We start from the raw sequence: 22,268 nt of genomic DNA, 5'->3' as shown, positions 1-22,268 counted from the left end.
TTCTTCGCGTCCTTCCTCACGAGTTTCTTTGTTGTCGGAGTTTCACAATTCATTCGAAAATACGCAGAGTGTGCTGAATCGTTTCAGCCGTTCGTTGAATTCCTTCACTTCTTTTGAGCCAATGAGACTTTGAAATAAATAGCACGCGATTAACGGGCCGTGCACAGCTCACAAAGATGCTCGTTTTAGATGAGAAATAACCTCTGAGATATGAAATTTCAAGGAATAGCCTTGGAGCCGAGACACAGGTGAGCGGTCGATGTGAAGAACCGGCAACGAAGAGGAATACACAGGGCGAAACAGCGACTGACGAAGAGCCACTCGGAGGGAGAACCGAGACAAAGAGGCCCCCTGCGATAAAGGACAGTGAAAAAGCAGGAGAGAGGCCGTCGTTTGAGTTCAGTTCAAGCCGAGTTCTCGAAAGAGAGTATCCGTGAAGTTTAACGAGACGGTCTGGCTCTAAGCGACAACGTGTAAACCGATCGAGCGAGAATGAACAGAGAATCTCTCTGCGGGTACCGCAGTATACCACCGTCACAGCCGCTATAAGGCTTGCTGGACCGAGGAAAATATATTGCTAATAGGGTTGCAACACGCCCCGTTAGCCGAGAGTAATGCCTTACCACATCGGCACACACGTTAAACCCGCTTAACGAACTCCATATACACTCCCTTACCGCATATTCTAAATCTATATTTCTCTCTCTTTCTCTCTCATTATGGCTCTCCTGACTGTGTGTGATCGCTATATCCTGCGTCGACCAAATCTTCCGCACTTTTCCTTCCACCCCCCCCCCCCCCCTCCTCCTCTCTTCGCCCCTCGCTCTTCCTATCAATTACGACGCTGCGAACTAATAAATAGATTATTTCTGCATTGCTATGTTAGGGTCTATCGCCCGTGCTGGCATCACCGAATCCGATTATTCGGAGCTGAATTACGCTCAGGAACTCAGTCTTGTAAATCGTCATGAAATGATGAGCGGCTATTTTTTTGTCCCGAAAAAAGTTCCGAATTTTTCATGAGCTTGTATCCTGGCACAAGTCCCTGGAGGGAAACGCAGGAGAAACTAAAAGGCTATGCGCACTTTCAAAATAATTATCAAAACTTTGGGATCATTGGTCCCGTATTGTCGTAAGAGAATGACCGATAAATGGATCACGAAATATCAATCAAGAGATGAGAACGTGTTGTAAAAAATGAAGATAATAATTCTGAAGGAAGCTGCATAAGCTCCATAAACGCGCATGTGATTTTCATCTTGATTTATTCATATTTCGTCTCTCTCTCTCTCTCTCTCTCTCTCTCTCTCTCTCTCTCTCTCTCTCTCTTTCTCTTTCGTGTCTTGGGCAAGATTTCGATAACCAGAACTTTGAGGATTATGCAAATTCACGAATGGAAAAGAAGCGTACCGGAGCACAGCTTCGATGTGTCTGAGCTTGCGAGAGAATATATTGCTCCGGGAGATAAGAGGAGGGAAAGAGAAGAAGAAGAAGAAGAAGAAGAAGAAGCTGTAACAAGAGACGGAGGAAGGAAGTGAAAAAAGGGTTTGCGGAAGATGCGGTATGAAATTCTGAATTGGAACATCAATGGCTCATGAAGTTTCCAGTTTCTATACACCCAGAAAACATATGCATATAGATATAAGAATGAAATTTTGCATTCATAATTGAATATCTGTATAAAGTGGGACGCTATGACACTTTTTATGATCCGACTCCTTTAAATTTTCATTTCAAAGCGGAACTTGTGGATAAAAAAAAAAGCTTAAAAAACCACTAAGCCAAGTGGGAAGCTGGATCCAAACGAAGCAAACAAACGGAAGTGTCGATCGGGATGACACTATCTCGAACTTCGAGAGGATATAAAGTCGATGGCTTTTCTCAACGCTATTCTTCTCTCTGGGATCCTATGCGTAGGAAGTCGAGGGAACGTTTATAGAACGGAAAGAGCCGGAAGAGGCAAACAGGAAAAGAATAAGAAAGTAGATAGCGAATGATGGAAGGAAGAAACCTCATGCACCGACGTCTCGATTCACTCTTGCTCGCTCGCCATACGTAACAGCGAATCGTAGAGAAAAAGACACTCGCTCTGAACAGGATTCATATATTTATTGAATCCACAAAAAAAAAACTGTGTACATCCGCACAGACGAGAATAAATCGAACGATTCGACTGGGCGCTGCTCCGTAAAGTAATTCATTAATTCTGAATTCGCGATGGGTTTCAACGTTCGCGAAGCGAGTAATTGTCTTTCGCAAATTGGTAGGGAGGCCGGTAACGCATGAGAGACTTTGGATGCATTGATCGTGATTAAAGTATCGGAATCTCGCGCGTACAAAGGCTTTTGCCGCGTGTGTACGTGCGTCCCGAGCAGGCTGCATAACGTGCGTGTGAGTATAAACTTGGCTGCACGGAATGGGCGATATTTGCAGCTCTGTTGGATGCTGGAACAAATGCACAGAAAGATCGGGGAATGTGATACGTGTTATACATAGATAGATACCAAAAGTATGGGGGCTAGAAACGCGCAGAGTGTGAGAGACTCGAGAACATAAACTTTCGCATGCGGAGACTGAACGAGAAAGTGTAGGAAAGAGAGAGAGAGAGAGAAATGGGGCAAGAGTAGAACAGAGAACGATGCCTCTTTGGTGCTGAAAGATAGCGCGAGGCCAGCGTCGAACCATTTGTCATCCGATCTTCCACGAGGATGATCTTTCTCGAATGGTAAAGGCCCATCGTCTGGAAGCGATCGTGCACGCCAAGAATGCCCGGCTGGCTCAAAGCAGGCATGCGCTTTCCTTATCCCGTTATAGAGTTACTGCTATAAGACGCTTCGTATGCGCAGGGTGTCCAAAAATTCTGTTACCAAAATATCGAGTTATTCGATTATTCATCCAAGTGCCATCAGCCTCTTGCGAATCAGCTGAGGCGATTCAACGGAATTCTACACAAAGGGATTAGGCTGAATCGTAGAGAAAAGCGGTTCGTTTGTATTCATAATTTTTGGATTTACCCGATCGTTGATCTGTTCTCTATAAATGAAAATAAGAAACTATCCGATATTCAAATGCTGTTTTTATCAAGTTTTTATTCCATTTTCCGAAGGTCCCTTTGGACGAAAGTCTAAACTTCATTGAACGTATGATATTGGGTTGGTGGAGCATAATTTTTCAAAGCAATCGACTCAGGAATCATCGATCATAAACAATGAGGGAGATTGATGAAAAAAACATGAAGAAATTGACGGAGAGGTCACAGTATACGAAAATACCGGAGCTGCATTGTTATTTCGACGCATTGACCTAATGCAGGATGTGCAACACGTGTGAGGAATCCATCATGCATCCCTGAATCTGGAACGTATGACTGGGGACAAAATATTCGTAGATTTATCGAATTCTTGAAAGAAACTCGAGCTCCACTCTTGAGACGATATGCGCGTGAATTCCTCCACGATTTTCCTCATTTTTCGACTCTTTCTTTCGAATCGAAATACTCGCAAGTACGGAACGGAAGAATGAAAGCTCCCTTTGACGATAGTTCTTTGCAACGAGTCTCGCAAGTTTTCCTCGGAATACGCGGAATTCAGCACTCGGAGGCTGCCGAAGCCCCGAATATCATAAATCAAATCGATTCCTAAGACTGGCTCCGGGATCGATAAGTATTGTGAAACATGGATCGGGTGAGTGATAAGAAAAGTTCCTCCCAGTTCCTCCCACTGATCGGATCGACTGAGTGAAAGGATGAGGAAGAGACCGAGGCGAGAAAACGTACGGAGCGAGGTAGTAACTACGAATGATAAGGATAAGAGGTCGTCGCCGCCTCCATACGAACGCGATGGAATAAATCAGAAGCAGTATTTCATCGTTCTTCGTTGAGTTTTGAAAGATATTGCGAATTTTCTTAACGACATAACTATATTTTCCTCCACAAGCGTCCTTTTACTCGACCTTTTTTCTTCACCTTTTTATTTAAACTTCTTTATTCCCCTCTTCTTATTGGGTGTATGACGAGCGTTCGGAAATTACTGGTATACGTGTATTGAGAGGAGAGAGAGGAAAAAGTTATTGGATAAAAAGAAGTATGCGTCGACGGGAGTGACGCTAAAGGAACTGCTGTGGAACATGCAGGAAACGTTGTCCGCGACCGGCAGTAGTACAGATTGACTTTGCTCCGGCGCTCTTCCACCTTTGTATAGTAATATTCTTCCTAGTTTATTCTTCATTAAGTCCCCTTTTTGCTCTAATTTTTATCTCAACTTTTATCCCACGACGGAAAGGTGATTATTTGTTGTACAGGTTTTATCAAATTGTTTGATGCAGCTTCTCAACTAGATTATCGGGGCCAGTCAGCTGCTGCGGTTGACTAGTAATTTCCGCTCTCCATATATATTTCTATATACAGCCTTAACGACGACTCGGGAAATCTCATCTTTTTTAATTTCAACCCGCCAGCTTCTTTTGCTCCTCTTCGTTAATACAACATCCGTACCGCGTCCGACCACGTTACTTCCTCCGTACAATCTACCGTTTCAAAATTCAATTTTAAATCATGCACCGAGTAATAGCGGCTGATGAACACGAAATTGTATGGGAAAATATCATTGTACCGTTTTTCACTTCGCAACAATACGAATAAAATAATTTTATAGGAGAATTTTCGACTCACAGTTGAGCGCCCTGAACTCACGGTTATGGGAATAAAGAGTATTGAAATAATCGGAAAAATAATAATTGCATTGTATGGGTGAATTGAAGAATTGAAGAAAAAACTTCAATTGAAATAAATCAGTACGTACATACAGCTTTAGTAATGTTGGGCAATAAATATTTGACGGTTGCAAACGTCAGCAAATATCCGTTCTTCATTTCGCCATCTCCTCATCCCCAGTCGTGCCATAATTTCACTCCCTTTCACTTCTCCCTCTTTTTTTCTTCGTTCTTTAACTCTCTTTCGCCACTCGGTTGGCATTCAAGTAGTCTTTCCCGCGGTCCTTTACCAATTTACAGAGTTTTCTAGAAACGGTATAGTCACTCGCGACGCCGTAGCGTTCCTTCGGGGCGACTTGGCAAATCGAGTTGAAACTTTATTTTTTCCCCTACCGTTGTGCTTCCTTTGCACGTTACCGTATTCCCGTCCTTTTCTCTGATGCTTCCTCATTGGCTGGAGCCTTGAAATTTTTGTAAAGGAGTACGTCGAGCCAGCAAGATTAGGAGGAATCGGAAGGATGTGCAAGAAAAAGGACACGAAGGCATTGAGAGGTTTAACTTTCATCATAAGGAATCTCTGAACCTTTAACTCCATACAGACTCCTTGAAATTCCGAGGAAAGTTGCAAATAGGAGAATGTGCCAAAAATGAAAGCCTCGTCGAACCGGGAACCGTTGAGCTGGGAAACGATCAAGAGCTTGGAACCTGAAACAAAAGCCTCTTCCCTGTTTCGTCATTTTTGCTTGATATTCAAATTCCAGGGTAACGCCAAAGCTTGTCCGAAACGAAGAGCAGAGCTTTCGGACTGGCCCTGCGTGCTGGGCGGTTGAAGAACGATCTGGACAACTTCTGACTTAACATAAATCATGCCACGATTTTCCCCATCGCGTTTCATCGAGCTGCTTCATGAGGGAGACCCTTAAAACTCCAACGGGAATAAAACTGCCCGGCATAAAAGGTCTTTCCCATAAAACGACGCAGGCTTCTGGTGCATATATAAATATCTCTTCGGCATGTCGCACAGGATCATTCTCATTTCTCACTTATGGACGTTTTATGCACCAACTATAACTGTACAACGTGTATACACAGTGAAAAGTCTCACGAGTTCAACCGAGCAGTATATATTCGATCTTTAACGGACCATTGAAAATGAAATCACGGGAGCGAGTTGCCCGCGCAAGTCGTATCTCTCGTCGGGAATAAAACCAGGACAGAAGAAATTTATCGAACCGAAGCAGAAAGGAGAGTTCGCGAACCTCACTTGACTGTAAGTCGCAGTAACGTGAGTCAAAGGATCAAATATCCATCGGTATTTTAATACTGCTTCATGAGATATACCGCTATTTCCACCTGCTTATCTCAAACGTCTCATCATAACTCGGCGAAGACACAACTTTTCATTCGGATGTTTCTATGGCTTTTTATACTGTTTTTTCAACATTGTCGGTCGATCGTGCGCCTGTGGGATTGAAAAAACAGAGAAGCGATTCCAGCATAAATTCGAGGCTGAATATTGTCTTTTATTCTTGGAGAATTTGAATAAAAACTCGATGAGCGTTGAATCTCAATCGTATTTTCCAACAAAATATCCACAAACAGTGCGAAGTAAGCCAGTTGAAAAAAAAAATACAAAAAATAAGAAAATTTTGTTTACAGAATGGGGTGGAAAGTAAAATAAAGTTTTGCGACGAGCAAACAAGTATGATTTTCGAATACAGATGACCGTGGGGACTCTCAATTACACGTAACATTCCTACGGATGCAAGCAAGTCGAAACTGGGTTGAAAGTGTATTTTTGAACGGTAAATTATTTGTGTTGGGTCACTCGGTATTTGGTGGAGTAAAATGTTTGAGTGTATACCGCAGCCGGAGGGTAGAGCCTGAGATGGCAAGTCGGAGAGTCGAAGCGACGGTGCAGAGAAAAGTAAAGGGCAAGTTAAGTTGAGAGTAAAAATAAATAAGAGGAACGCGTCGAGGCGCAAAGGAGGCGTACATTGTGAGCTACGACGGAACAGCGGAATGAAGAAGCTGCAATGGCAAAGGGATGGAGTAGCTTTTCACCCTTCACGTGTTCTTTCCAACTTTACTCTGTGCACTGTCTAACATTACACATGGGTTAGTCCGAGTTGACACTCAGAGAGTGGAAAAGTTTTTCTTGACTTTATTTTGAGTCATTGAATAATTAAAATTGCACTGTGTCAACGTCGTTTTACTGTTTCGATTCTCCATGCGAATCGCTCGAGATTTGATTTCGCATTGGTCCGTTGAATCATTAATTCAATTCGATGGTCTTCGGCGTCTGAATCCATTCGAAAAAGCACTCCCGACAGTTTTTCGCGGGACAATTACAAACGGTGAACCGCGCTCACTTTTGCCCTCACACTCTGTTTCTTTACGGCTATTGTCTCGAACAATTAAGATCCAACGATGTGTGCTCCATCCACACGTACAGAAAGGACGATCTCTCGAACGAATGGATGAGTGGTTGACCCTGATCTTCCAGTATTTTTGCGAGCGGGAATAAAAATGGTAATTTTAAGATGCGGATAACTTCAGTGCTTTTCTTTCTACTTTAATCTCACTCTCTCCCCGCCTCTGTCCCTCTCAGGGCCGGGGATCTATACCGAAAAATAAGTATCGGTATCACCCTTACAATGGAATATGTCATCAGTGGATGGTTTTCTCAGCGCGAGAGAACCGGGAGAAAAAGAATTGTAAGAGTAAAGAGAGGGAGAACGAGTATAACCGCACGTACGTGGCAGTGTGACGAAGTGGAGAATGGAAATGATGGTGCGAGCAAAGGAACGGAGGGCACAACGAGAAATATGCGACGGCATGGAAAAGGGGTCGAGAAGAAGCTGGAAGGAGAAGGAATGCGAAGAGGAACGAAAAAGCGAGGGAAAGAGAGAGCGAGAAATAGGTATATAAGGACGGCGGACACGCCTGAGTTACGAGGGCGTCGTCCGGGTTTCTTTTTACGAGGCTGTAAAAATTTTCCATTCTTCGTGGTCCCCTTGCTATAAGGTTGCTTCCACCACCCATTTCCGCTGGCATCATCTCTTCTCTCGTGTCCTTCGGCAAATACCACTAAATGATCGAGCCTCGCATATAGACATACTCGACAAGCCACACGTGGCAAATCCCTCTTGAATGCCCGAGCCATACGTCGTCATTATCGGGTACACGTCTCCCTCGAATAAATATATTTATTCGAAGCTTCTATATATCCTTTGAATTGTCAAATCGAACAATTCTCTTTATATATCGAAGCAATCCTAACAAAATCGCTCGCGCCCCTTCGGACTATCTATAAACGTAACTATATACATTCGGATTGTCGTTTAATCGGAAAACCGACGCGAACAAAGGCCCCGAAAAGCCGTCCCCGATCGATGTGTTTTCCAAACGAGACGCTGCAAAACCGTAGCTTATGTTCCGACCAGGTTAGGCCAACGTCTCCAATTGTAGCGTAGCTTTCGGTTATGGCTTTACGAAAACGAACCACGTTCCTCGAAAGAACGTGGTCACTTGCGGTTTATGCCTCCTTTCCGCACCCCCTACCCATCATTTTTTCCATGTTTCTCTCCCAATGCTCACCCATTTATTCTTTTTGTCCACTTCTTCACACTCCGAAACGCAGGCACCTTGGAAGAGGCTTTCGAGAAAACCGAAAATATCTTCTACCCGAAACACTGGTGAAAACCCGTGCGAAAATCTTTCAGCTTTCCCTCTACTATACACCTCGGACTGAAAGGTGGAATTCTCACCCGGAAACTTAGAATGGCATTCGAGTGGAAGGAGAAAAGGCGCGGGAACAGGAAAAAAATAAAAACTCGAATATTTGGAGCATATTCCGTCGACGACGGAAAGATATTTGTCTCGTGAGGATCGCGAAACAACCTAAAGTTTTTCCGAGTCACCGCTCCCACACCTACGCTTTTCCTATTCTCTAAATATATTTTCTTCCAATTCTACTTTCGGCATATTCCCAAATGTTTTATCTTCCTCTCACGCCAATTTACGCCCCGACAAAAGTGACGTCTTGTTTCAACCGTGAGGATAATCTTCACTAACGTCGCGCCTCCACCGCGCCTCCAAGACGGACAGAAAACTCGACTGCAAAAACAAAAGTGCTCAAGCACTCACTTTGCGGAGGCATCGATTTCGCGTCCTTATGCCAAGTCGCAACGTTCAACGCCGTTGCTGTTCCGAGCTGTAGTTTCGCCACGGATCCTTCAAAGTGTCGAGCTTCGATCGTCGTTTTGACACTGTTGCTTGGCTCTACCGAATCTATGAAATTGCAGACGCCGCTCAACCTTGGATTTCATTGAATGATGATCATTATTGGAAGCGCATCGCCACATCAAAGTTTGCACGGCACAGTGATTATTTTTATCTCACTTTAGCTCACGATCTTTCCCAGGGGAAGTTCAACGTCGTCCTTTCCTCGAATATTCCATTTTCCCTTTCGGTTTATTTACCTCCCGTCGGTACGCTCGGTTTGGTAATTGGCGAGCTCAATTTAGCCTCATTTAATTTGAAGCCAGTGTCTCGAGGGCCCGAAACGTGATTCACTTCGTTTGCCAAAACCGGAAAGTGAAAGATGGGATGAAAAAAGGAAGGGAAGCCCGAATGAAAGGCTACACGGGCAGAGAATTAATACGGAATCGAGAAAGATCGTGTACGATTAACGATAATGAGAAGTGACTCGCGCTTTCCCAGAGCGATGGGATTCTGCGCGTCCACCCCGTCACATCTGTAACGAGCATGAGTCGACGGAGCATCGCGTTCCTCCATTAACATCCATCGGTCGCCGGTTGACATTCTGCGGCTGACTCGATGGGATCACTGTCGTCGACGAGGCTCGAGAAACGATGAGAAGAACGATTCTAACGAGCTCGTCAGACATTTTGTATATTTCCCTTCAGTTCGTTAAGCTGAATTTCGTTAAAAACTTCATCATTAATGGAAGTGCATTTGTGGCAATACAGCGGGTTCGGGAATTTCGAAAAAATTGTTTGACAAAAAACAAAAAATATGTTCCATCGGAACTTACGAGAAGTTTTGAATGTCGACACCGAGGCACCTGCATGAAAACGATCCGCGCTTGGCTGGGTCATTAGCAGTCAATTGGTTGTGCAATTTGAGAAAAATAGGTGCTCGTGAATGCGGAGGAAAGTTAGAAGCGGTTAATAGGATTAAGCGAGTGTGCGAAATTCTAGTTACAAAATGTGCTCAATAAGCGAAGCTTTCGTTCTTGGAAGAGGATTGCACTGGTACACAAAGGCTTCATCGTTCTCTCTCCCCGGAGTTAATTTCGTTTCGAGTTCATCTCGCTAGCTTTGCAATGCAGGGAGGAGGGTTCACTTGGGAAGGAATGAGGATGAGAATAGAGACTCGGTGGCCAAGAAAGGGATGATATGGGGCGAAGCCAACACGAAAGGGTCGCGATGTTGTACGCGGGCGCGGTCTTCTCTGCCGTTCTCTGGATGTTTCTCTATGGATACGATGGAATTTCAACGCAAGCTCAACCTGATGCTACCGGTATCTCCACTAGATTGGAATGCTTTCAGAAATCTTATCAGACCCCGTACAACTCCAGCTCTCGAGATATTCGTGAAACAACCTACAAGTTAGCTATTTCCCTTACACTGCTAACGATCGAGGTGTAATCAGTCGTTTATTAACCCATTGAGTGAATACGCGCGTTGAACATTCGAAGTGTAAAATCTTTCTAACGATATTTTGAAACTTTGTAAAAGAAAAAAATATGAATTCGAGTGTTACGTGTTCGTGGTTGATGTAGGTGGAGCGCGTTCCAAGGGAAAGCCTCGGAACACACGTCGCGTTTTATTCCAACATCCATTATTTTCTATCGTTTTCAGTAATCGCGGCTAAAGTAATGAATTTGAACAAACTCAATTTTGAAAATAAACTCGGCGAGCCCTACATCATTCTTGATGATCTCGCAGAGTCTCTGTTTATTCTTTTCTAAAGACGTTACAAGGTGAAAGCGTGGTCTGGAGAAAGTTTTAAGACGAAGGGATATGAAAATAAATGGTTTGTTGGAGAGTCACGATCTCGTTCAAGCTGCTGAATCCTCGATAATCTCCTTCGGTTGGAGTGAGAAGCAAGGTTAAGAACTTTTCAAATTTTTAATTCACGAATAAACTTGGGAGAGAAAGGAAGAGCGAGAGAAAGGGAGGGAGAGAAAACGGCCTTCTCCAAAGGTGGTTTATCCAAGGCTAAGGTGTAATAACTTTAGGTAAGACCTGAAAGACTATATCGCGTGGGTGGGCGATCGTTAAAATCTTCTACAATTCGCTTCACAGGAGCAGGCGATCTTTTGGGAATTTTTTTCTTATTAACTGTTTGTGTTTCGTTTTTCTCGTCTCGCTCTTATTTTTTTCTCATCAATGCTTCGCACCCTCTTGCTTCTCGCTCGGCGATTATTCAGCTTTTGAATTAAACTCCGAGAATGTAAAGAGCCCGTAAAAAAAAACGGATTATACAATGCTAATAAGAGAGCGAACATCTTATACGTACGCTGTTGGAAAAGTTTACAAGAAGCGATTTATTAAAACGACAATTACGTTTGATTTAAATTTTTTCAACGAGCTATAAATTCGTTATAGAAAGTTTGGATTCTTTCAAAGACTTGATTTTCCGTTACAGAAACAATAATTTCATCTGGCGTAGAAAAATGTTGGGAGATTTCCGCACCTCTTCCACTGGAACGAACTCCACCCAGCATCAATTCGGATTCCAAGATGGTGGCTCGAATTTTCAAATTGCTACGAGAACACGGTAAGTGCACGTGTTTGTATGCCACAACGAAACCAGTGAATCGTTCGTTGAATAACGAAAAAACAAAAACAGAGCGCCGTGTTTTAGCTGAGCAGCGATTGTCGCGATGTCATGCTGCCTGCTCGAAGAAGCTGTTCTTTCCACCTTAAGTTTGTAATCAAGAGATTCCAAAAGCGCTCGAGGCATGCTTTAAAACGGCATCTCCTGTTATAAAAAAGAGTTTTGCAATAAATAGGAGGAAAAAACGTTCAGGTTCCCTCCAAGATTTTCCTCTGGTAACGCGAAGCAACCGTATTTCTATGTAAATTGATGCAACCAATTATAAAATTAATCAACGGTGCACCCTCCTCATCGAATAAGTGAGATCGAGATTTTAACATTTTCTACTCGCTCTCGTGCTTAACGAATGCACGGTAGATCGAATGACAACGTACCATATTTTACAAGGTAAAATGGAAAAAGGGAATAAAATAAAAACGAAATTCAAGTACACTGTTGCAGTCATGAGCCAATCCTTCAACTAATGGTGAGTCGTCACACGAGACTACGAGACTTTGCAGTGAGCGGAGTAACAATGAGTCATGAAAGTTTTCTTTAGGTCACGAGACATAAAAATTGGTTTTTCAAAATATATAGTTTCGATTTTCGATACTGTCAGCGTTTCGAATCGATCAATCAATTTCTCTTCTCTTGGACATGCCAAATTTTAAACAGCTTTTGACGTTAGTAAACTACTGGTAAAAACTCAATATGTCCGCGTTTACCGTTTCAAGTAATAAATATAAAATGCTGTACCTATGTACACAAAAAGTGACGAAAGTAGATTTCAAACGGTGGAGGGCCAGTAGGATAAAAACGAAGTTCGCCTTTATTCTCATCTGCTTCCGTTGTCCTGCCGTAGGGTCCACCGTATTTTGGTCGCATACAAAATTCCATTAGCAGAATTAAATTTTCTATGTCTCTTTCGAAATGGAAACTCCATTGAGGATCATTATTTATGTGACAGGCCATGGAAAAACAAACTTCGGTTCACTCGATGACCGTGATATTCGTATTTCGTGTAAATCTGTAGAAAACGTATGAGCAATCTGCTTACAATTACGAAAAAATTGTTGAAAATGCTGCAAGTGAAGTCGTAGCACGTATTTAACGTGAAACAATCGGACAGGAATGAATAATAAACTCTGTAATATGGAGAAAAGCAATTAAAATTCGCTAACATGTGACTATCGAGTCAGAAATGGTTGTGGAAAATAGTAAATTTAAATCTTTCATGAATTAAAAGTAACAAAAAACGTGGATTATGATTTTTTGCAGATCTGAATTAAAAATGAAAATATTCTGATGGAATAAATGATTTTTCTGCTCACTCCATCAAAACTACAGTTATTTGTGTACGATAAAAATATTTTTCTATCGGTATAGATAAACCCACCGTGAACAGTGAAAATAATTAGCGAGTAATCGTAGGGCGACGAGTACGAAATTACAAAGAAAGTGGTTTTGTTATCAGTCAAGTATTTGTATTTTTTATGGCTCCTCAGTGGCTTCTCCACATTTTCTCTCTTTCTCTGGAGAAAAAGCTCGTGCACGCGTGTCGTGAATGACGCGACAAATATTTTTTATTTTCTCGTCAACGGTTGGTGGTTCGAGGGGTTGCCACTGACAAAGGGTGGTTCGAATGATGGACGGGATTTGGGTAGCGGTGAAGGAATAAAAACAGCGATAGAGGGATAGAGTGAAGGGGGGAGGATGGAAAAATAAAATAAAACGCGACGAGTTGAGACCTACGGAGAACCGACGACAGAGGAAATTTGTCGGTAGTTCGCTCACGTTGCAGAAACTGTCAGTATCCTAAAACTATCGAGATATATTATGTTCTGAAAGGGACCTGGAGGAAGAGCAAATATTTTAAAAATGTTGTTCGAACGTCGAGATCGAAAGGATGGAAATGTTCGTTGGCATTTTATTTTGCTCGTGATTCTCAAATTCTTGCCCAAATTTCCTCAGATTTATTTTCGTTTTCAAAATTCACGTCCAATTATACAAAAACTTCAAATGCAGTGCAGATTTCAACTGCGTGAAGTTTTTCCTGACGTTTATTCAGAAAATCATATGTGCGTCACACGCGGATGTACTTGCCTAATCTCGTTGTGTATCCTGCCTCGTTCGTACTCATATAATAAGTCATTATTAGTAAGAAGCTTAATGAACAGTGAGGTAAAGCGAACTACGGGTTTTCCGGCTCAGATCTCTGTTCCGGCGGACAAAGTAGCGCGGTTTCTCTCTCGGCAGATAAAACATCCAGGAGCGTTTACTATACTCTCACTCTCTCGAGAATTCCGAGTTTCTTGCTCGCCCTTTCTCTCTCCCTCTCGCGCTCTCCGTTCGTTGGAAACTGTTCGCGTTTATACGAATTATGAAAATGGCAGAGACACGCGCGGAGAGAAGAAGGGGGCGAGAGGAAAAAAGGAACTCTCGCTCTCTCGCGACGATTAATCTTCTTGTTTCTTCTCATCTGGCTTTGCTCTAAAACACCCTATCAACTTTCATTAACGAATTTTACATCGTTTGATACTTTAATCGAATTACTGCAATAGTTAACACGTTGCGCAACGAGTATGTCAAGATGAATTTGCAGCCGAAGTAAACGATCCTCCGTTTCATCAGTATCTTAGAATTTCCAATCGAATTTTCATCACTCTCATTTTCAGCTCCTCATTGTTTGGTTCCTCCAGTGGAAAAACCTTCGCGAGAGACTCTTTATCGCTTCTGGAGAATAAACTTTTCTCCATGAAACCAGGGAAATGAGGCGAAGACAAAAACGAGAGGCACAAGTTGTTCGTGTCGTAGTGACGGTCGAAGGGATCATCGGTAAAAAAAAAATGTGTGTCACGAGACTTCTTCTGGGATCGATGATGCATGAGGACAGCAGAGGTTTTTGTAAGTTTCGACACCTGCGAGGGGCTAACGGTGTCCTCGTAAATGTCAAAGGGCGCGGTCACATCGAGACCTTAGCATGCCAGTTGGACAAGACGGATCACCCTCTTGAGCACTCGTTTCAGTGTTTTTTTTTGTTTTTTTTCCTAGCTAACAATTGCGATGCCCTTTGTATGATTTTTTGGTTGTACGTTTCTCCGGAACTTTGACAGCTTAGCCATTCATCATTCATATGCATTCGTCGAGCTTGAGTGCATCGCGGAATGAATTTTTGTATGATTTTTCGGGAGGGATAAAAAGGAACGGTCGACTGACTGCCGGGGGAGAGCACTTTTGTTTTTGTTTTTACGAACAGAATTCTCTCAGTGTTTTTTTTTCGTTCTATTGTCCTTTTCCTCCAGCCACGCTTTGCCTTGAGCAGCAAATTTGGCAGGGATCATTTCCGCATTTCTCGACTTTTGTAAGATCCTGCAAACTCGTAAGAGTAAAACACGATAGCTTTTCGTCAGTCCGGCTGAATCATGGGATTCGATTAATCACCGAAACGTTGAATCCCGGCTGAGGGGGGAGCAGGAAAGGCCCCATTTGTATATATTCGTTTACGTTTCGGAGCTCCCTTCCTCTCGTTCATTTCGAATAAGCGATGATGCTGTCTGATACACAAGGGAGGCTGTTCCACGACCTCGGATTAGGAAGATTGTGCTCGTCACGTTTATTTCCTCTTCCGCGTATATCTGCGTTTCCTGATCGGAATTTTCGAGGGGTAAAAAAAAGCTCAGCGAAAAAGTTCATGCGGGGACATGAGATTGTAGAAAATTCTATTTCCTGAGCAAAAGATTCTTTCCAAACTGTTGCACAGGAGATCGCAACCCGAGAGACTGCGAATTTGAGCAGTTCAATTACATTGTAAAAAAGAATGCACGCGGAGAGTTATCTCCAAGGGAGCTAATTTTTTTTCCCCTCCCATATGTGGTTACCTTCATCTAGTTTCTTTTTCTCTGCTCCAGCGCGACACAATGAAACGCCACTTGGAACTAATTTTCCCGGTAACGGTTGAGTAAATGGCTCTAAGCGTCGCACTCGGAGAGTATCAAAATTCGTATCAAATTCTAATCGGACCATAAGATCATTGCGCTCTGGAGTCTCTGGAACGACGTTTCCAGAAACGTCTCTTATGGTGCTTCAGCGGCCAATTTCTCTCATTGCCTATTCAGAAGGCGACAGAGAAAGTGCACAAGGGCGCGTTGGCTGGTGCTTTAACGAAATTGTTCCCGTACATACATTCATACATATATTGATATCGTTTGTGTCCGCCGGAGAAATCTATGCTTATAATAATAACACTAAGATAATAATAACAGTGATAGTAGTCAACGGATATTAATTCGATTTCTCATCTTTCCAGCAGCAGCGCACATCTCATTCGAAATAGGATCTGATAAAAGAAATGAACGAAGATCCTCTCATTTGCAGACATTATTTTTTCACATCAAATTCCAAACCTTTCACAAATGTGCGAAATTACGAAATTCAAGACAGAAATGACCTTTCGAAGTCGCGTGTTTTAAGATTTCCCATTTGGCAACGCTGCACCGTTAAGCTGTGACGATTCCTGGTGCTTTACTGCAGCGTTGTCGCATTGAATGACCAACCAATTTACAGACAAAATGCGTCTGACGTAATACGATGCGGATGGAGAACTCGTCGAACAGTCGTTGACACCTAGCTACGGTTACAATCAGTATCGATTCTGTTATAGAAGTAATCAAGCTGTTATGAGATTTCTCGTACCTTTATACTATCCATTTTTGCAGAAAGAAAGAAAAAGAATGAAAGAAAATAGGTCAGGAGACTGTTACGTGAGACAGTAGTGAGGTAGCAATTTTTTCTCGAATTTTACCCCATTATTTTATATTGCAATTTTATCAAGCTCCTAAGAGGCTCTTGGGCTATTGTTTCGAGGTATAGTGATGCGTCAATAAGAAAAAGTGGCGCCTCGTGATTGGTGCACCTTAATCCGATCGATCTTTCAATGTAGCCAAAGTACAATGAATTTAAATGGAGTTTCCAATGTTGATGGTTGAACTTGATAAAAGCAGTCTCGGTTGAAATGCTCAGCAAGCTCTCTGCGACGCAGCGGTTGAACTAGAACTGGGGCACACAGTGTTAAAACAAATCATAAAAATAATCAGCGTAACCGGAAATTTCTGCTTTCCTCTAATTTCCTGGTGGCAAGAAGTTGAATTCATAAGACGCACGGAAGCCTGGTGCTTATCGTCTCGCTAAGTTCTGCTCTCACTGTTGCTCCCTGCGCAGTTGGTGCTTGGCCAAAAAGAGAATAGCCAAGAGGCAGTCGTGAGTGAGAATAAAAGGGAGGGCAGGGAGATACAGACGTAGAAAGCGGAGAATAAAAATTCTTTGCTAACGGGAGAAAAGCCACTGATCTGGCTAACCGGCGCTGTACGTACGTGTTCCGGAGCCCTGAACAATGCAAGTTCGCTTCTTCTTGGAACAAAAAGATGTATGAAGATGTCAAATTCTGCTACGGTCAGCGATAACAAGTTTTCATTAAGCGCGTATTCTCACGTCACACCTCGAGAAGGCAGCAAAAGCAGCTTTTGAGTCGCATCGGAATCAGCACAGTACTAGACTGCGATGGAAAGCAGTGGAAGGAGCTTCTCAAGAGTACATTCTGCGTAATGGCTCGCCGACAGGCAAATTGTATCAGAGATGTCAATGTCGAAGTGACTTTCGGCTCTGGGTGCGCGAACTATTTCTCTCACCGGGTTTCTCGTCCTTAGCTCCCAACTATATGCTTTTCTCTCTGGTCTATGACTCTCAGTTTGCCACCGAACCTCCGGTATGAGGGAGTGGTTTGATTCTATTAACAGACACCGCTAAGACCCCGAATGCTCCCGCTCTCTCGCCCCCTCACTCGCCGCTATCTTCGCCAAAGCAACACGCGAGTGGCCAGCAAAGCAGCCTCGCAGTCGATCGATACTTGCTCCAAGTTCCCGTAAGATCCCGAGCGACGGCAATGGGATCGGGTGATATGCGGGTAAGGGACCAAAGACCGTGGTTTCACCTCCCAACTGGCTTTGCCAATTCTCTCTCCTCACTATATCTCCCTCTCTATATACACGGTCTATTCTCCGCCCGATCAACTGTGACGTTTCTATCCGGACAGACTTCGATCCCTACCTCCAAACTCGCCATTACTTTGCTTCACTTACTATCAGCTCGCTGCATTAATTCAATTACAAACTCGCCGAGTTTCTGTATCATTTACAAAGATATCCGCTCAAGTGCTCCTCCCAAATTCTCCGACACCTTCCATCTACCTTTTTTCCGCGGCTTCCAAAATATTCGATCAAGAGACGAGCGCGGTTTGCTTGGTTAATAACTTACGTATTACGGAGAGGTTGACCATCGCGTTCTTTGTCGGTGAGTTACGAAAGTCCACTCTGCATCTGTACACGCCCTCGTCGCTCTCCCGTAAATTTTGAATCAGTAGCTTCGGCGGGGGACCGGATTTCGAGGTCGAACCCGTGCCCAAGTGATGCGCCGAATTTCCCCTCTTCGCTCTGCCTTTTCTCGCGTCGTAACTGTAATCAAAGATGAACTTTTATGGACTAACTTTATTTCAAAGGTCTTACTGGCTTTGGCAGCAATTGACACACAATTTTATGTTGAAAACAAAAAAACAAAAGTGCCGAAAGTTAGTGTCCGCGCGTCGACGAGATATGGGAATGAAAAGTGGAAGCAGTCCAGAATGTTTGGAAAGTTGCAGAATCCATTCCACGGATCTCGCAATATTTTTAGTAAAACGAAGGTGTGAAACTACAGTTTCACACCTTCGTAATGTAGCTCATGAAAATTAAAAGCAGTCGAAGCGATGTTTTTCACACTACTTTACGGGCGCACGCTTCCAAAAATAGTGGAAAACCCCAACACTTTCAGGTTCTGTGTTTAAATCGGGAGTGCAAAGTTTTCACACGATACGTTGTGGCTCGGTTGATGTATCGGAGGGATCAAGAGACCGAGGTGAAAAGAAGTTTATTGGAGAATTTCCGCTCCATCCCCGAATAAGTTCCTCGGTAGTTAACGGTGACGTTCCATGAATTTTATCGACAAAACTCGGTTCGTCCAATTCTCCCCGATCTCGCTGTGCAAGCACTGCGAATGTCGACTGTCACACTGCGGACGTTGAAAGAAAACTTCTAATGGAGTTCTCGTCACTTATGATTTTCTGCACCGAACATTTTAGACACGTTAACGCTGAGCATTTTTGAGGTTTGGTGCGAATGATTTTGAGTGTTATTACGAAGTTCTATTATCCGGGAATAATGGTTCATCGTAAGTCCTGATTGCTGTGCTCGTACAGAGCTGCCGTGGCATTGAAAGCTTCTAGTAATAATGCGTATGCACTTTTGCCCAATAAATTTAGAATAGTTTTGAGGTTATTTAGCACACTCTAACTCCATCAAATTAAATTCTATTTCATGTTTCAAATAAAGCACTCGTAATGCAGTGAAAAGATGGCGCCGAGTCCTTAACGCCCGATGAGTTTAATCAAACATTATTCAATGCAATAATTCACCAATGAAAATCCCTCGTTAAGACAAAACGATTCACGTGCATTTGGAACGACGGATAAATTATTAAATGGGAAAATGTGCTCATAAATCGAATACTGTGAGAAGGGAGCGAACGAGTGAGAAAAAGACAGAGAAATACTTATAATAATAGCTCAAACGATGTTAAAACGTTACAATAGTCGAGGCGGCTCATAAAAGTGAATCAGAGTCGGAGCGCTAATGTTATTCGGCTGTCTGGGGAGAGAAAAGGAGTGATGAAGAAAACAGCGGGAATAAGAATAAAAGATTTTTCACGTTTTGGTGTTGGTGCGGCTGACTTTCAGGTTATAAATATTGCATTTGTGCATAGGACGTGGATTCTGTATGTGTTCATGGACGTTACATTAAGGAGAGACGACAGTCTCGCAGGAGTCTGCGTGTACCTGTTTGGGTCTGGTCCGATGACGGCCAGTTACCGGTTCTCCGAGTAGAAACAGAAGCTGCGGACAAGAGAATGGCGGAGGTGGAAGGGGGCGCAGGGGAATGACGAGACGAGGTAAAAAGGTATAGAAGCGTGGGATCCGCGGTAACCACTCCACTCTGGGGACTCTTAAAAGGAATTTAACTTGGCGCATAAAATTAAGCCATTGTAATTGCGAGAGGAGAAAAGAGTGCCGGGGGAGAGAGAGAGAGAGAGAAAGGGGGAAGAAAGAAGAGCCGAGGAGAGACAAATTTTGTAGTGTGTAGTCACATCTTGTTGGGTGGCAGAAAGCAGTAGTCAGAGCATTGCTGGCCAGTCGTGTCGTCTTTAGGTGGAAAATATAATTTGCCCGAGATAACTTTTGTTTCCGGAAGCGGAAACGCTGCACAGGACAAGCGAAATGGTCGGTTTCAACGTAGTGGAAAACCGGAGAAGAAAATATCCCAAGTTCTAATAGAGCTGGGCTGCGCGAGGCGTTCGCTCCAACTATTTTTCTTGTGCCACAAAACATTAGATGTCTTTTGAGCTCCCGTGTCCAACCAGAATCGTTAGCCGCAAAATTTCCATATAAACCCGCCATTAAAGTTGTGCCGAAGGACGAAAGCGGTTTCTCGGGTCACGTCGTTTCGACGTTCATGCTTCACGTGTGCCCGAGAGTACATCTGTTGGTCATATCGTTTGTCACCGATACGTACATAAACGACGTTCAAAACGTACAATTCGATTTCGTCGGGTCGTTACGAGCGTTCAAACGATCGTTTCCAACGTCGGGACAAGCATTTTCTTACCGCGAATCGTCGAACGTTCCTCTCACTTTTTTCCGCTTCTCTCTTTCCACCTCCCTCGCTCCTTCCTACGCTTTTTCGATGCTACGAGAGCTTTCAGGGATTACTTCACGCTCAGCAATTGCTTCGTGACGTTATCACTGTGACGTCTCGGTTATTCACGCCTGTAAATTTTTTCGATAAAGCCTTGAGAACGATCGAGGGGGGAGCTTTCATATTTCGATGAAACGGCGAACACTGAGGGGACGCTTAAAAGCTTTTCTCGATATATTTTCACCGCAAATTCACAATTGTTTTCAATTTCAATATCGCCTGTTCTGCTTTGTCCTGTACCCATACATCGTGTTACGCGTGCTGCACGCGTTAACGACGTTGTACTCGAGGATTTTGCTCCGAATGACTTTCCACGTCCGGTTATTCAACCCTTCCTCACTCGCCTTTGTTAATCATGAAAAACGACGAACTCTGCCACCTGCTTATACGAGGAACCATGGCCCATCCCCAGAAAAGGGACTCTGGGCAGGTCCTCACTTTGATACGAAACAGCAATTCTATGTGCTTTCGAGAAAATCCAGTATTCTAAGGAAACACACTAACGTGGAGGCATGCGCTGAGTGAAAGAGTGAAATCAAGTGAGAGTCCTCGAGTTCTTGTTAAGAGCAAACGCGCTGTTTTTTTTTCTCGTAATGTTGAAGCATGAGTAACGGGGTTAAGAGAAGGAACGGTGCACATGAGGGAGGCTTTACACCGATCCGTGAAAACGTTTCGCTGTGTATTGAAAAGTGGATTGTACTACGTACTTGCTTTACTCTCGTTGAGATCCCTACAGCGAGAGTACAAATGCAGGGAGCAGTCGAGGCTGTTTCTCCTTTTACTCTGGCCGAAAAAAATGAAAATAAAGTAAACACGAAACCTCTGGTTTCGACTTTTCTAACCGTAAACAGCGTCGTCTGAAAATAGTACGAAGGATTTACAGCTCGCGTGTGTTTTCTATTTTGTCCTGATATGGTGCAATTCCGAGGCTTAGGCAGCCTCGTGGGGTGGCATGAAGCTGTGTACGTTGCTACACGGACTCGTGAAAAACAACCCTCTTGCACCTGCTTCTTTTTTCAATGCCGAGGATGTACGAAAGCTGCCGAGTGTACGCGATGGAGCTGTGCGAGTAATTATTTCCACGACTGGAGTGTCAAACACCGACTCGTATTTCGAATCGCGTATTCTATAACGTTTTTTTAAATCCTTTTTCTTGTTTTTGAAGCAAGCAACATCGCATGGTCATTATAATTTCTCGCGAGCGGTGATATATTACGAACCTGCTTTACCATTACCAACTGAATAGGTCGAAGGGACAGTTAAAATTTCGTTTCTGTGTACGGGACATTCTCTTACAATCATTTCAACGATAGCTCCTGCGTATAAAAAACGTAATAGGAAACGCTGACTCTGTGCGGATGGTGGGAAAAGGATGAAAAAGATGGAAAGAGAGAGAGAGAGACAGAGTTTGAGAGGCGAAAAGGGAAAAAGAAGCGCAAAGCCCAGAGACATTAAAACGCTGACGATGGAGGCTAGAGCTGCAATGTGCGTCCTCTATTCTCTCGTACTCGTCCTTTCTCGTCATATATACTTCGGACGAAGCCCTTTCCCGATTCTATCACATTCTGTGCTTCTGTGCTTCTGTGTTTCCCCTTCCCTCCCAACCTGCCAAACCCAATTCATATCTGTGTGTCGTACACACACTTGTATTTATGTACGAAAATACATAAAACGTGTGTGTACATAAAGTGCAGCGTATATATAAAGTCTGACGAAGGGAGCGGCGCTGCTTCGGTTAACGCTTGCAAGGAAACTATTTCGCCTCGATCGACGCGAGCGATTGTTCCGCCAAGCCATTGTGGTGCTGCCTTACGTGCGCTCGTTGTAGTATCCTCGCCCTATAATCGTCTGTCCTCGGCTCTTATCCACCAG

The 22,268-nt window shown here is 43.5% G+C and overlaps 1 protein-coding gene across 1 annotated transcript in view; it reads right to left on the bottom strand.

Annotated features, from left to right (window-relative positions):
- LOC122409167 (hemicentin-2-like) overlaps positions 1 to 22,268 on the bottom strand; it is a 144,615-nt gene that overhangs the window by 81,060 nt on the left and 41,287 nt on the right. Inside the window, exon 4 of the mRNA XM_043416507.1 lies at positions 17,869 to 18,065. Within this exon, the coding sequence (XP_043272442.1) occupies positions 17,869 to 18,065 (197 nt within the window). The remainder of the gene's footprint in view (positions 1 to 17,868; positions 18,066 to 22,268) is intronic.

Source organism: Venturia canescens, chromosome 4, assembly GCF_019457755.1.
Source record: "Venturia canescens isolate UGA chromosome 4, ASM1945775v1, whole genome shotgun sequence".
NCBI classification, from domain to species: domain Eukaryota; kingdom Metazoa; phylum Arthropoda; class Insecta; order Hymenoptera; family Ichneumonidae; genus Venturia; species Venturia canescens.
The sequence above is the reverse complement of the archived record's forward strand: the minus strand, read 5'-3'. Positions and strand labels throughout refer to the sequence as shown.